The sequence below is a fragment of the Orbicella franksi genome, chromosome 15 (assembly GCF_964199315.1).
Source record: "Orbicella franksi chromosome 15, jaOrbFran1.1, whole genome shotgun sequence".
Classification (NCBI taxonomy): Eukaryota; Metazoa; Cnidaria; class Anthozoa; order Scleractinia; family Merulinidae; genus Orbicella; species Orbicella franksi.
The window spans coordinates 11,886,201-11,900,228 of NC_138159.1; the positions used below are offsets into that span (position 1 = coordinate 11,886,201).

The following is a 14,028-nucleotide window of genomic DNA, read 5'->3' on the forward strand; positions in this document are numbered from 1 at the left end:
AGTTGTAGTGGCTAACAACGCTGCCATCGTGTGTTTTCATCCATAAACAAAAAGCACCAAACACAGCAACCACGTGTACAAACACAGAATAACGATTATGATGGTGACGAGGAGGACGATGATGACGATGATGGCGTTGTTTTCTCTCTTTGCGTGCAACCCTGTGAGACACCTTCACCCTGAAAACCTAACTACTACCAAAATCTTCCGATTTACGCAACTAAAAGAAAACGCGAGCATCCCGCCCCTTTCAGTCACGAGGGATTCCTACTACACAACGGCACAGTCTCTATAAGCGGAGTTCAACGTTCTATATTTGCAACACGTACTGGCAACTGATCATTCCATCCTATTTGAATTACAAATTGCGGAACACTCGAAGTAATGCAAGCCAGTTATTTTACTTTCAAAATGCTGCTACTATTTTTTTTCCTATTTTACTGAGAAATTGTAAAATTCCAAACAAAATACATAGCCCAAAATTACTTGAACGCCTGACATTCTACAAACGTCATGCACGCGCAAGTAGTCATATACTTATCAGTTACTGACTCTTCGGACATAACAGCAGCTAATATTTTTATTTAAATATGCGTACAGCTGACTTCCCGTTGCAAGATAAGTTGTAATCTTTGAGTAAATGACAAAAATACTGCTACCTTGTAAAAAGTCAGCCCCCGCATTCTTTTCGACGATTTTTACAGACTTTGCGAATCAAAATTTCTAACTGAAAATATTGAGGTTATGATTTCGTTCGATACACGTGACATTATGTCAGAACTTTAAAATTTCACAGAAATGTTTTGGATTTTTTTTCACATGTATAATCAAAATAAAAGCTTACCTTCGATACTGAATTTCGTGCGAAATGCTCAGTCGTCTTGTCTTGACTGATCTGGCTTATCTGATTGCAACGTACAATACTATTATCTATTCACTATTAACATTCAGGCACGCAGCACTTACGATTTAATCGGTGCTCTAAGGTGGAGTGGCTTGAGGGCTTTTCATTTCAGTCAATTTAAATCCTTTTTTTTCTTTGACGGGATTAACGTAAGCTCAGATCATAAAACCTTCGTCATGGTCTACGTCATGCGCATCATCAAGACAAATTTCAAGTCGCCCACTTTCCGATCGATAAAACAAAGGGAAATTATTCGCATGGGTTACTTTTAAACCTCTGGTATATTAGATAGAATAAGATTGTATATCTTGAATGTCGATACGACTTACTTGACTTTGTAATGAACTTTTTTCTCAAGAAGAGTTTAGATGGTGCTGTGTACCTTTGAGGCTCAATGCAATTCCTTAACGACTCAGAAAATCCAACAAATGCATCTTCCCAAATTAAATCGATTAGTGAAGGTGGCCTTTGTATCACTGCTGTGCTATGCAAGCCAAATAAAGACGGTATGTTTAGAATGTTTACTCATGCAACTTTCCATTATTTTTTGGCACAAAAGATTCAGTGAGTGAACAAAGCTATCGTGAATGCGCGTTCTACAATTCAGCAAGCCAAATGCATGCAAGATTATTTCAAAGTAAAATAGCGTTAAGTGTTCAAATATTGAACAATACAGTCGAAGATTTTAGTCTCCATTGTAACCTCTAACAATCAGTTGAAAACTATATAATGACGAAGCAGTTTGAGGTCGTTATGCAAATTTAAGGTGCCGTTAAGGATTTGGAAGTACTTTATAGAAATCGCATCAAACCTCGAACGATCTTCACTTTCTCCGATTTTCCTTCATGAAGGCAGTGTGTTATTTTTTATCAACATCTTAGTGACATCTTCTAGCTGTTCAGTGTTTCAAAATAATAGTCCAACATTTCTTTGTTGATAATCGAATTTAAAAAAAATGCAAAATTGGATCCAATATGTGTCAAACTGCACGTTAAAATAAAATTTACATATGACGATATCTTTTTCCCCACTTAACAAAACTTAATTGCCGAACTGAGTGTTTTATTTTATATTTTATTGTTTGAATTTCGAAAAAAGCCCCTAAAAAACAAACAAGCTGATTAACCTACATTGTGTAATGAAGACAGGTTGACATCTGAAAATGAAGCAAAGGAAAACGACATCCTTCTTACAAACTCCCGCTAAACTGAATCAGTCGTTCTACAATAAACGTGTTTAAATTTGGTTATGAACAATTTTATATCCTAGCAAAAGGTTCCTGGTTCGATTTTCTTTTTTATAAAAACATTCACTTTCGTAGTCATTTGCGATGATTTAATGCCACCGTCTTAGTATCAACAAGAAATCTCTTTTAAAACATCTCACTGATAAACAAGAGATGCTTGCTGCCAGAGTTGTCGTGTTAAGTAAATACTCTCTCGTTAGAATGGAAAGAGTGCTGCTTTCAATTTAATCAAGAACTCTCCATATTGTCGTTCATTAAATACACTGACGTGAGAAAACTCAATCTGTCTTGAAAATGCTTCCGTATGCAAGTGTTGAACGTCATCGACGCCAAGAGCTTCGTCTGTTATGTATCTGTGTTCCAGTAATGTCTTTTTTCAGTTCTTTTTTTTTCTGAAATAAGTAAACTCGAATAAGGATTAATATGCTCAGCTCCCACAAGTTGTGCGAAGTAATATCTTAGTTTCGGTGCATCGGTTGTACTCAAAAGAATGACACGCTTATGCCATTCAATATATAACTGATTTGTTTAGTCGAGGTTCAACTTAAGAAAATTAGAATTCTTCGGAGACCCTTCTCGCTGCTTCTGTGTGACGCTTAATGAGCGGAACAAGTCGAAATCATAACAAAAGTATAGATCATCAAAAGCAACAACAATACACTCTATTAACTTCAAACAGGAAACAGACCGAGGCACAGGATTCACCCGTGGTATTGCTTCGTGAACATGCTGGTTGATTTCGCAGTTCAGTTCAACTGAGATGTTTGTAAACCGCGATATAACCGGCTAAATGACGTAATAAATCCTGGGCTAGCCACCACAAATAGAAACATGGGATACAAACTAAAACACGCCGTTTACGACCAAGATGTCTGTCAATTCAGTTACGAAAATCCGCACAACATTGCGCTTTCTTACGTCCATAGCGTCATGTAAGTAATATCATGCACAATACTACATCATGAACAGCAAGATATTTAAATGCAGCTCAGCAGTCAATAACAGCCTTATTGCACGATATCATCAGTGATGCGAAGAGTATGAGATTGACAGAAGCAAAGAGCATACCGATTTCAGCCGAGTGTGTTATTTCTTTTCTCTCTTTTGCCGCTGTTTAAATCAGACTGTCCCTCGGGCCAAACACTGAGCTTGTTATGAATTTCATTAAATAAACACTTGGTTTTGTTCGCCGTGCGAAAGAAATGCTCTCTTCTTGAAAAACAATAACAATATATCTATTCTGGGACTGAATTCTAATGAGATATGCAGGCGTGAAAATTCCTTTCAAAATTTAACGTACGTTCGACTGGGATTCTCAGAGAATTCGCTAGGAAGGAAAGGTTTTTTTTCGAGTTGTCTTATCTGAAAAAATTGTATTATATTTAAGTAAACACACAGAAAAAGGATAGCAGCCGTTGCCATGAAATCCGTGTTAAACCTCGCTATTGAAAGTTCATTGAAATATAAAACAAAAGAAAAGATTATTAGAAGACTGAATGTGTTTATTGTCATAACTGTTTTTAAGAATAGCTTTATCAAAATGACAGAAAATCAGATAAACACATGGTGAGCTTTCCATTAGTTTGACACAAAATATACCGAGAAAGAGAGGAAGCAAGTCGCCTTTTACGAAGAATCCCACTTACTATATATTTGTGTTAAAAAAATGACAATTCTAGTCACGATCGACAAACGATTTGAGCGTACGTGAATGCAACCGAGAAAAAAAAACCAATATCTTGATTTACGACCAATTTCCAGGACGCACATTACAAGTTTAGACTAAGTTTTGCAAGCTCTGGTTCACGCGTTCTAACTCGTGTTAACTACAGCCTAGTAGATTTACAGTTGGACCCCGCTAATAGACCATTTTACAGTTGTCTGCTCAGTGACCTGGCCTTTGTATGGCAGCGAGGCTAGAGTTGACCTTGTTTTGATACAGACCTCACTGCTTTTGTCATGTAAATGCACCTAGTTAGCATCAGAACAACTTGTTTTACAGAACAAAAGCAGTGAGGTCTGTATCAAAACAAGGTCAACTGTAGCCTCGCTGCCATACAAAGGCCAGGTCACTGAGCAGACAACTGTAAAATGGTCTATTCGAACTCGGTTATTTCGAATTTCCCGTTATTTCGAACTCAAACCCTTTCCGTTTGATTTGCTCTCCAGTCATTTACTATCGGCTATTTCCAACTCCCACTATTTCGAACTATTTTTCTTTTCCCTTAAGAGTTCGAAATAGCAGAGTTCAACTGTATGTTATTTACCATGCCGTTCCGCACGAGGGAAATACCGGCCCTTATTTCGAGCGCGGTATAGATAACACCTAGGGACGAAATTTCCCTTCATGACAGACCAGTACAGACTCGAGCAAGCGTTGTTAACAACAGATTACCACACAGACTGAATGTTTGTCGAAACCATACCATGTCCAAAGAAAGTATTGGACCGACTGAAAATCATTCTGATTGGCTGAGTTTAGTTATTAGCCCTCGCAGCTGTCTCAGTCGCGCAATAATTACAATCACCGCTAACAGATTTTAAGTGTTGGAAGTATTGAAAAAGAACTTTGCTATTGATACTTATTGGCTGATGCTGGATCTTTAGACTCGTTGTATTCTAGGTGCAGAAGCGGATTTTTCAAACGAACTGTGACATGCAAATTACTTACTTAGTCTTCTCAGTTTGGTATTTTGTATTAGTCGGTGTTCCTTTATTAGTATGAATGTCTCCCAGGCTACATGGTTTGACACTTTAATAAAGTTTTATTATTATTATTATTATTGATTGTTATTATACATTTTTTTCAATGTTCATTCCGAGAATGAGACGGTATACAAAAAAAGGACGGTATTTTCATGTTTAGCGACGATTTTCCTTATTCTCATCACCTGTCTGTAAGACAATGTACCCGCGATATCGTAAGGAGAAATTACGTGCTCGTTACTCTTGCAATTTTCCTTGCTCGAAAGATGAACTTTGCACGGAACAAATTAATTTCGGTCGATTTTGTTGACATACACCTGTCAATAAATGTATTTTCCGTTTTATGAATACCAACCATGAGATGAAATTGATCTTGTTATTCATGAAGTTGTGTAAGTTAAATTTCTGTTTGCTTTGTATGACATTGTTTGTCACAATCAGTTTACCAAGAAAAAATAAAGTGAATAATTGTCATAAATATTTTACCCTAGAGAATAAATGCTACCCGAGGCTGCAGGCCGAGGGCAGCATTTTCAAGCCCGAGGTCACAGTTTTTCACTATACGGACCGACCCTAAGCCGGCAAATAACATGTCTATTTTTTTTTCCTACGGTAAATTGGTTTTACAGATTACAAATGGGCTTGTTTACGCAACTTTGTTATTGAATCAGCTTCACGCCGTCTACTGACGATTTGTAAAAAACTCTTCGCAACGAGCGCGTATCTCAGATAGTAGACAAAGACAGACAGATATTTTTCTAACTACTTCATGTTAGTTGCACCTATTTCACCAGTTAAGTTCTCCAAAATTGTTTCTGCGGTGTGAAATTTCGTGCGAAGTTTGAAGTTTTACTAGAAAAACAATTTCTGTCAGTCGTTGTTTTTAAGATCACTTGAAATCAGACTTTTCTACCGTAAATGGAATAGCAGAAAGCGAGGAAATTCGTTAACTGGATTCCACAGAAACTCTCCTAAATACAGCAACGATCAGAGAGGTAAACTCGACTGAAATTGACTCAAATTTTACGGCGAGAGAAAGACAGGATTACGCGCCATTACAGCGCCAAGCTACAAACGACCAAGTAAACTCTCACAACTTCAAAACACTCGATAGGATTTACTAACAGTGACTTTCCTTGCCATTTTAAAGGGAACTGAGATAAACTTGCGTTGACTTATCGTCGATGGATGGGTAAAAAAGGCAAAAGATTGACGATTACCGCTAACTTTTAGGAGCGAAATTTAGGTAGCGGGGAAAAAATCCGGCCCGTAGGTCGTATCGTAAAAAGCTGAACCGGTCACGTGCGTATGATAAGCCAATCAAATTCGAGGATTTAGGATTCCGACCCGCTCAGATGCTTGCGAAAAAATAATAATCGCCGGGTAATATTCTCAACCTGGGGTAGCCACATTGTTGATAAAACACATATCAGTTGCCATTATATGTGCCTACGGGACATTTGCATCGGAGGGGTATGACGGCGATACAAATTGTTTTACATATTACACAGAGAAACTATGTATTAAAAGATTTGGGTCGATGTTGTTCATAGCTACAACACTGCTTTAATATATCATAAAACATTTGGAAAAGTTCATGAATTGGTATCATGGTATGAATAGGGTTAGGCTTGTCCAAGCAATTGCCGGCCTTTCAACTAAAACCCGGCACTTCCAGCTAATGTAAAGATTTCCTGCATAGGCAGTGGATTGTTTCAGCGGCTTGTCAGCCAGGGCTTGTAAACTTGTCACTGGATAAATAGTTGCATCTGTGATTCAGTTTGGGAAGCGATGCGTGACAAATTTTCAGTGAACTCTCTAGGTAAAATTTTATGTAGCAACTATTTTTGACTTAAATCTCGTCCCTCATACTTACCTTACTCTGTTACCTTGTTTAACGAGCTTCCAGAGGAGATTAAACCTTATATCGTCTTTAAAAGCTTACGTCGTCTTTAAAAATATGCTAAAAAACGAGCAGCCGTTGAGAATGCAGCGACTCTACTTGAAAGGCGTCAAACCTTTCAGACCGCTAACGTTGTCGTATACGTGAAACATAAAACAATCCTCGCTGCGGCAGAAATCCAATCAGAATGACTTTGTTATGCCAAGAAAAGCATCTCTAACTTTGCCGTAGGAAATCAGTGATATTTCTATGTAAACACTTTTAATGATTTGTCGAAAAATACAAATGTAACTTGTTTTCAAAAGCAGCCGGTGGTTTCGTCTGTTGTTTCACGGTAGGTCATGAAACAACCGACTAAAATAACGCGCAGAAATAATAATATTCTTTTGCTGGAGGAGTGAAAAGTGTGTTTAACCCCTCAAGGGTCATCAATTTAATTTATTTTCGCGATGAAATTTTTTTAAGTTAAGGTTGCGAATTTTTTTAATTTCCCGATGTTTTTATTTTAGAATTGGCATTATTTTCAGTCCCGATAACCTTATCGATGTCTTCGTAAGCAACCCAGGAAACAATTATGCTCTCCAGCAAATGATATTATTGGAAAACAGTTTTCAATGTAACCAGTAGAACTGAAATGTTTTAAGGAAGAGAATTTAATACAATACGTACTGAAACGACGTTAAACAGCAGGTACAAACCTTTGTTTCACGGCAGAAAACAGCTGCTGTGTAAAAACCCCCCATCGTGCTTGCAGCGTGATACGCAAACAATAGAAGATGTGATCCCGAGCTAAAACGTTGAGTGTTGAAAATCGAACCAAGACCTTGTAAGTGTAAAAGGCGGAGGTAAGTCCCAAAGGCAAGCTGCTAAACAAACAGCCTGTATTTTCTTATCTTGACAATGCTTTGCTAATAAAAGAGGAGACAGTCCAACCCAAAACTTCAAGGCCGCGTAAAGTCTAACGCTCAAAAAGCGCTCTTTATTCCGAACAAGAAATTCGAGGCCATTTAAAGCACAGGGCAAAAGCCATGAGCATGGTGAACTTGATCATTTATAAAGAAAACACACCTGACTAAAGACTGAATTTTCTTGACAAATTTGAAGAAAATGTGTTGGAAACATTAAGGAGAATTTGGAATAGGGAGCTTGTTAATAGCTTGACAATAGTTCTTGTGAACATCCAAAACTTTCATATTCACTCAGTTCATTTGCCTAATGACCAAACGCTGTAAAATGTCTTATTACGCAAGAGAAGAAAAGATAACACAACCTGGGAAAAAGGTCGAACTATCAGTTAATCCACAAATATTCAAATCAGCCATTGCACGTGGTCGTGATAGGCACGTGGAAAGCAACACACCACATCGTCTGGTATGTATGTCACTAAACCCACATAATTTCCGCGACGCAACGCAAATGAATTATTTATGCCCGGTATTCATGCTTTCAGCGATAATTTCGGGAAAATTTTTTTTGTAGATTTAAAGTTACCAATGTAATAATGTGGATTTCTTGTTCTGTTTTAGAAGTTTCTTAAGTCCAAATTCTGTCCGTGATGCTGAATATTTCGGTCGTTTCAAATCTATACATGTTATTCCAAAATGGCCGCCATTTAAGTATTCTTTTGTTTATTTGCAAATTAGCCCTTTTTACCTCGTTCTTAAACTCGAAATTCAAAAGAATATTTTCCCTTAAACGAGGCAACAAGGGCTCATTGTCAAGTAAACAAAAGAATACTAAAATGGCCGCCATTTTGGAATAAGGTGTATTGAATTTCCGTCGGCTTGGCACTCACCTTGAATAACCTTCATCCACGCGACCTTGAGCAACACGCGCTTTCCTTGCTTCTGGTTGGTTGTCATGTTGTGACTGGAAAATTTTACCAAAAGATGCTATAGCTAGTCTAACACACCGGCCACCAGATATATAAGCAAACAACCTTTGTGGTTTTTTGTTTGTAGATTTTAGTTTAGAGTTCAGGTTCGTCGGCGAAAACGTGAAGTTCTCAGTTTTAAACTCTTCAGGAACTACTTCTACAATGCCGGAAAGTTACATCACACTCAACAAGACTCCTCGGCCGACTAATGACCCGCCATTTACGCTGAAGGAATTGAAAGCCGCCATTCCTGCTCATTGTTTTGAGCGAAACACCTTCAAGTCGTTTACTTATGTCGTTTTGGATTTAACCATGGCGTGGGTTCTGTTTTTAAGCACAGGATATTTCACCCATCCATATTTACCGCCATTGGCCTCGTACATTCTCTGGCCGGTTTATTGGATCTGCCAAGGCTGCGTCTGCACTGGTATATGGGTTTTAGCCCACGAATGTGGCCACTACTCGTTTTCGGATAGCAAGACAGTCTGTGACTTCACTGGGCTTGCGTTACACACCCCTCTTCTTGTGCCGTACCATTCCTGGCGAATTAGTCACGCAAAACATCACCGAAGCACAAACGATATGGACCGCGATGAAGTGTTTGTCCCCAGCACAAAAGATGAGTTCAGAAAAGGAAGTTTGGCAGCTCTTTCTCCTTCATGGAACGTTTTAAGCCTGTTGAAACTGTCCTTATTCGGTTGGCCTGCGTATCTTCTGTTCCATGTCACAGGTCGTAAATATCACACACATACGGATCACTTCAACCCCAATAGCCCAATTTTCAGCGACAAAGATTACCGAGACGTGATAATTAGCGACGTCGCACTGGTGGCGTGGATCGGTTTCCTTGGTTACCTGGCTTATGTTAATTCTGTGTTGTGGCTGGTGAAAGTCTATATCATCCCGTATCTCATAGTGAACTTCTGGTTGGTATTTATTACCGACTTGCAGCATTCTGACGCAGCTGTGCCTCATTACAGAGGACGGCAGTGGAGCTGGCTTAAGGGAGCCCTGTGTACGGTTGATCGAGACTATGGCATTTTGAATTACGTCTTTCATCATATCGGTGACACACATATTGCCCATCACCTATTCTCATACATGCCACATTACCATGCGGTGGAGGCGACCAAGCATCTGAAAAAAGCTTTAGGAGAGTTTTATTACAAAGATAACACACCGATATTCAAGGCCATGTGGTTGACTGGGAGATATTGCCGTTATGTTGAAAACTCGGGTGACATTCTGTGGTATAAACACGATTAATGTATATGTCTTTTGTTGATGTCTACTTTGTTACTGAAGAATAGGGCACCTCCGTGTAACGTTACGAGAACCAAAAAGACATAATCTCCCTCCTTATGGGAATGAGCTCTATTACGAACATCCACCTCTAGTTTAGCAAAAATAGGTTTAGAACCATTCTGAAGTCAACACAAGTCAATTTTTTTAAATAATACTTTTTAGGAGTGTAGTAATAATATGTAATGTTAACTCTCTTTAAAGATTTCCATATTTCTTTTGCAATCTTGATTATGAGAATTTAGCGATACATCAGAGCAAATACGTCGATTGGTCTTGTTATGATCAGGCCCTTGATTCTCGTGACTCTCATGTCACAGTTAAATTTGCTATAAAAAGTAAGAAAATTTAGAAATTAATCACTATATAAATTAAAGGAGATCCACAGGAGTGTCCTGACTTTTTAAGTTATAAACATTGGTTCTTCTGTTGAGATTATTTAGTTCTTTAAGCAACTAATAACGGCTCCAGAGACCAAATTAATTTATTGCCTTGAATAATATATGCGTAAATAAAATTTTCAGCCTGCCATTACTGTACGTTTACAGCCTTCGGTTTGTAAGAGATTTTTTAAACTTTCAAAAATAATTTCTTGAAGATTTATAACAGTTTTGTAGAGCGGTTTAAGTTTCATAGTAGGAAGTCTTGGAAAGCTATTGTTTTTAGAAGCTGTGTAATTATCCTTTAGACCAAATGAAGATCTAGAATCCAACAAGGGAGTCTGAAGATATTTAAGAGTAGGTAAGCGGAGGTAAACGCAATTTCGGCACAAACGTTCTAAAATCTTACTGAATTGTAAAAACTACGAATGGTAAAATACTAAAACTCACAACACTAAGGCAAACGAAAGCTGTTTGTAATGAAGCTGTTATTAAAGTTTCTTTTATCCGTACACAGTGTGGGACTCATTCTTTTACAAAAAGTGAAAAATATAATTCACACTCCGGCTCCGATTTTCCTAATTCCCCTCGGGTTTTAAAGGCCGTTACTTGCTGTGTCTTGTGACGATGTAATTATGTTTGTTAAGGTTACTGTAGACCTTCAAGGGTGCCTTCTGGAAAATGTTTTCTTTACGCGTTGCTTTAAAGAAAACCACGGCAAACTATATATCAATGTAAAGCTAATAAACTGTAGAATCCGAAAATAACAATATATTTTGCTATTTTTGTTTTGATAGTCACGCGCAAGCCTAAAAACGCAAAAATGATCGTACTTGCTAAACTGAATTACCAGCCTTTGTGTCAACCTCGTTCCCAGGGTCTCTCATCTTACCGCCCCCTGCTCCAGGGGGCGGTAAGATGAGAGACCCTGGGAACGAGGTTGCCTTTGTGTTACCGCGGACGTCCAAACTGACTGGACATTATCAATCAGGAGATCGATGGGCTAACAAAGGGTGTGAGGCTTTTTCGATATTTCTATTGGTTGCTTAGAAAATCTCTTTCAAAGTTGGACAATAGAAAAATTTCTGACTGCTATTACTCGATGAGACGTCACAGGAAAAATATTTCGATTTTCGCAAAAGCCTCAGCCCCTTTGCTGCGCTAATATCTGACGAACAGTTTGGCCAAGTTTCGTTGAAATCCGATAAATCTACATACCCTATTGATTCATTTGAATAGAGGTAATCCACGCAAAAATTTTTTTTAAGTTTTCGGCCTCGAAAGAAATTCACAGTTTTCGCACCTCACTGAAGCGGTTGTCTACGTGGCCATGCCGCCAACCAATGAAGCGCAGCTTTGAACTCCTCGGCGGGCTACAGTAACGCTTCCCGGGAGTGAATGTGCAATGCATCTTTACATTTACAGTATATCTTTATATCTTACATCGTCTGCCGTGAAACATTCAGCATCTAAACCGAATCAGCAGATAAATGGTAAAGAAGGAAAGGAGGAAAAAGAGGGATGGTAGCGGAATAGCCTTGAACAGGCCTGCTCGGTGAGCCGAGTCGAGTACGGATATTTACACATTTACGAAAAGAACTAAACGCGCAATTCATCGGCCTGTTTGTTTTAGTAGAATATGGAAAAACACGCCTTAAAGCAGGCGAAAGGAGCGTTTGGAGAAGCTGCCTTGTCAGATGTCAGCGATTAAATTCGTCAGTAATTCCACGGCAATCAACTTTTGTGCCAGAAGAAGCTAGCGCAGGCATCGACGAAACATTCGCTTGCGATTTGCGCTTGCGTTTAAATGTAGGAATCAACAAAAGTGAAGATTTCTCTGCGAGAAATTGGAAGACGTAAACAACAGAAACGAAATACGACTCCGCGGATGAGATCAGTTGCCGCGAAAATTGTTACTGCTCAACTCAAAGGTTGACACATTTTAATTGGCTTATCACAGTTTGCGGTTCATTGACTCGTTTTGAGAATTACGTTTTTGTGGATAACTCGTTCACGTTTTAAGTTTTTGAAATAATTTTTTTTGGAAAATTCAGATAAAGTAAAAGTCTTGAATTTGGTGTAAAAAGAACAATTCTGGACAAAATAGGCCCTTGAAGGTCTACAGTAACCTTAAATAAACGAGTCAGTTGGCAAGTGAAAATGTCGTTTGGCCGGCAAAAACTTGGTAAATCATTTGCATCTGCGTTATCCTCCTTGAGGTGTTTCTTCATTGTTACCACCAGTGCACGCTGAAACGTTCCAAAACTATTTTTACGGCTTATACGGAACAGTCCACAGTTCACAGTCCACGAATCCCAGGACTGTTGGCATGCAGGGTGGCACATAATCCCTCGCGGTCTTTTGCTATACAATCCCTGCCTGCCTCCCTGGCTGAGGGGACCGCTTCTCTAAACCTCGCTGTATAGTTTTGCCGAGACAGTCACATCTTGCCTAGCCACTTTTCGACTTGCTGTAGGCCCTGGCTCCGAAGGGCTTCGTTTAGGGGCACTGGGTTATGTGTTCCGCAGGAGTTTTTTTTATAAAAAAAGTAAGTGGAGTAGAATGCACCTCAATCTTGAACTTTTGAACTCAATACGAAATAAAAACACTTTCCTTCAATGATACATATCAGTAGAATTGCTATTCTGCCAGAATGCTCATGCAAATGCTGCAATCTGATTGGCTGAGCTACTCGTATCAGTACTATCAGCCATTATAGTTCACCACTTAATTTTTGTCCGATTCTTATTGGTCACGTTGTGACGATAAATTGTAAATGAAAACGCTGAAGCTTGTGATTGCGCATGTGTCATTTGGCTCTTACTCACTACGATTTGGTCTGGAACCTATGTCGTGTAATGAATATTGAAACGATTAAGTCCAGTAATTGTGCTTCACGGCATTCGTATACTTAATCATACGTTTAAGTTGATATTTAACTAATATAATTAACTGTTCGATCAAAAACAGGTCACAACGGTAGTCTCTTCAGTCCTGTTTATGAATACCGTGAGCAGTAAGAAGGTGGGCAGTTGTGCATTTTTGTTTCAGGGGGTGATTGTTCACCCTCTTGAAACACCCATACAATTGTTTTCATGCCTGTTCTGAATGAGCCTCCAGGGAACTCAGTGTAATTAACATGAACGCAATCATTCGCGGGCTGAGAAAGCGCTCAAGAAGCTGCTACATGCTAAACGAAACGTGTTACGAAACCAGTGTCCCGCGCGTATGAGTAAAGTCACGTTTTTGAAGAGTTTGAATGAAAACTTCTCAAGATCTTTCCAATATCATCAAATATCAGTATCCCAGTTACTCAGTCTTTTAACAAATAGCTAATGAATTTGTTTAGGAAACAATTGCTCGCTGTTCAACATCTTCACTCAGAACAGCACATTGTGTTGTTTGCTGCAAACCACAATTTGTCTACGTTATCTCAGAACGCACATGTCATAAGTGTTCCAGGTAGCTCTAACCACGTTTTGTAACGATGGAATATTGAATAATCTTGATAGCTATCTCACTGGATGATGCAAGTACCATTTTCAGATAATCTGCTTTGGAGAAGCGTGCAGATATATATATATATATATTACATGTCGGCATGACAAACGTGTAAGGCATCGCGTGGCTTTTAGAAAGCATCTATATCAAGCCTTCAGTATGTTAGGAAGTCAAAGATGCCCTCTTGGCGGTGTAAGTAAGTGAGTGGGC

General features: G+C 38.8%; 3 protein-coding genes across 5 annotated transcripts in view; 2 read left to right on the forward strand and 1 right to left on the reverse strand.

The window, feature by feature from the left end:
• The window catches only part of LOC145470022 (uncharacterized), an 11,101-nt gene extending 3,335 nt beyond the window's left edge, over positions 1–7,766 (reverse strand). The window contains exon 1 of one of the 3 annotated variants that reach the window (XM_081453856.1): positions 7,458–7,766. In XM_081453856.1, the coding sequence (XP_081309982.1) occupies positions 7,458–7,502 (45 nt within the window). In that variant the 5' untranslated portion in view covers positions 7,503–7,766. Of the gene's footprint in view, positions 1–844; positions 1,493–3,218; positions 3,452–7,457 lie in introns of those variants that run through there. The other 2 variants (XM_081453859.1, XM_081453857.1) reach the window with 2 other exon arrangements.
• LOC145470010 (uncharacterized) overlaps positions 1–14,028 on the forward strand; it is a 185,340-nt gene that overhangs the window by 38,965 nt on the left and 132,347 nt on the right. The window lies entirely within an intron of this gene.
• On the forward strand, positions 8,198–10,109 carry LOC145470069 (uncharacterized). The gene has a single exon (XM_081453900.1). The coding sequence runs from the start codon at positions 8,798–8,800 to the stop codon at positions 9,899–9,901; it is 1,104 nt and encodes a 367-aa protein (XP_081310026.1). The 5' UTR covers positions 8,198–8,797; the 3' UTR covers positions 9,902–10,109.

Coding starts and splice junctions, on each gene's coding strand:
- LOC145470069 (XM_081453900.1), top strand. CDS start 8,798: ATGCCGGAAAGTTACATCACACTCAACAAGACTCCTCGGCCGACTAAT.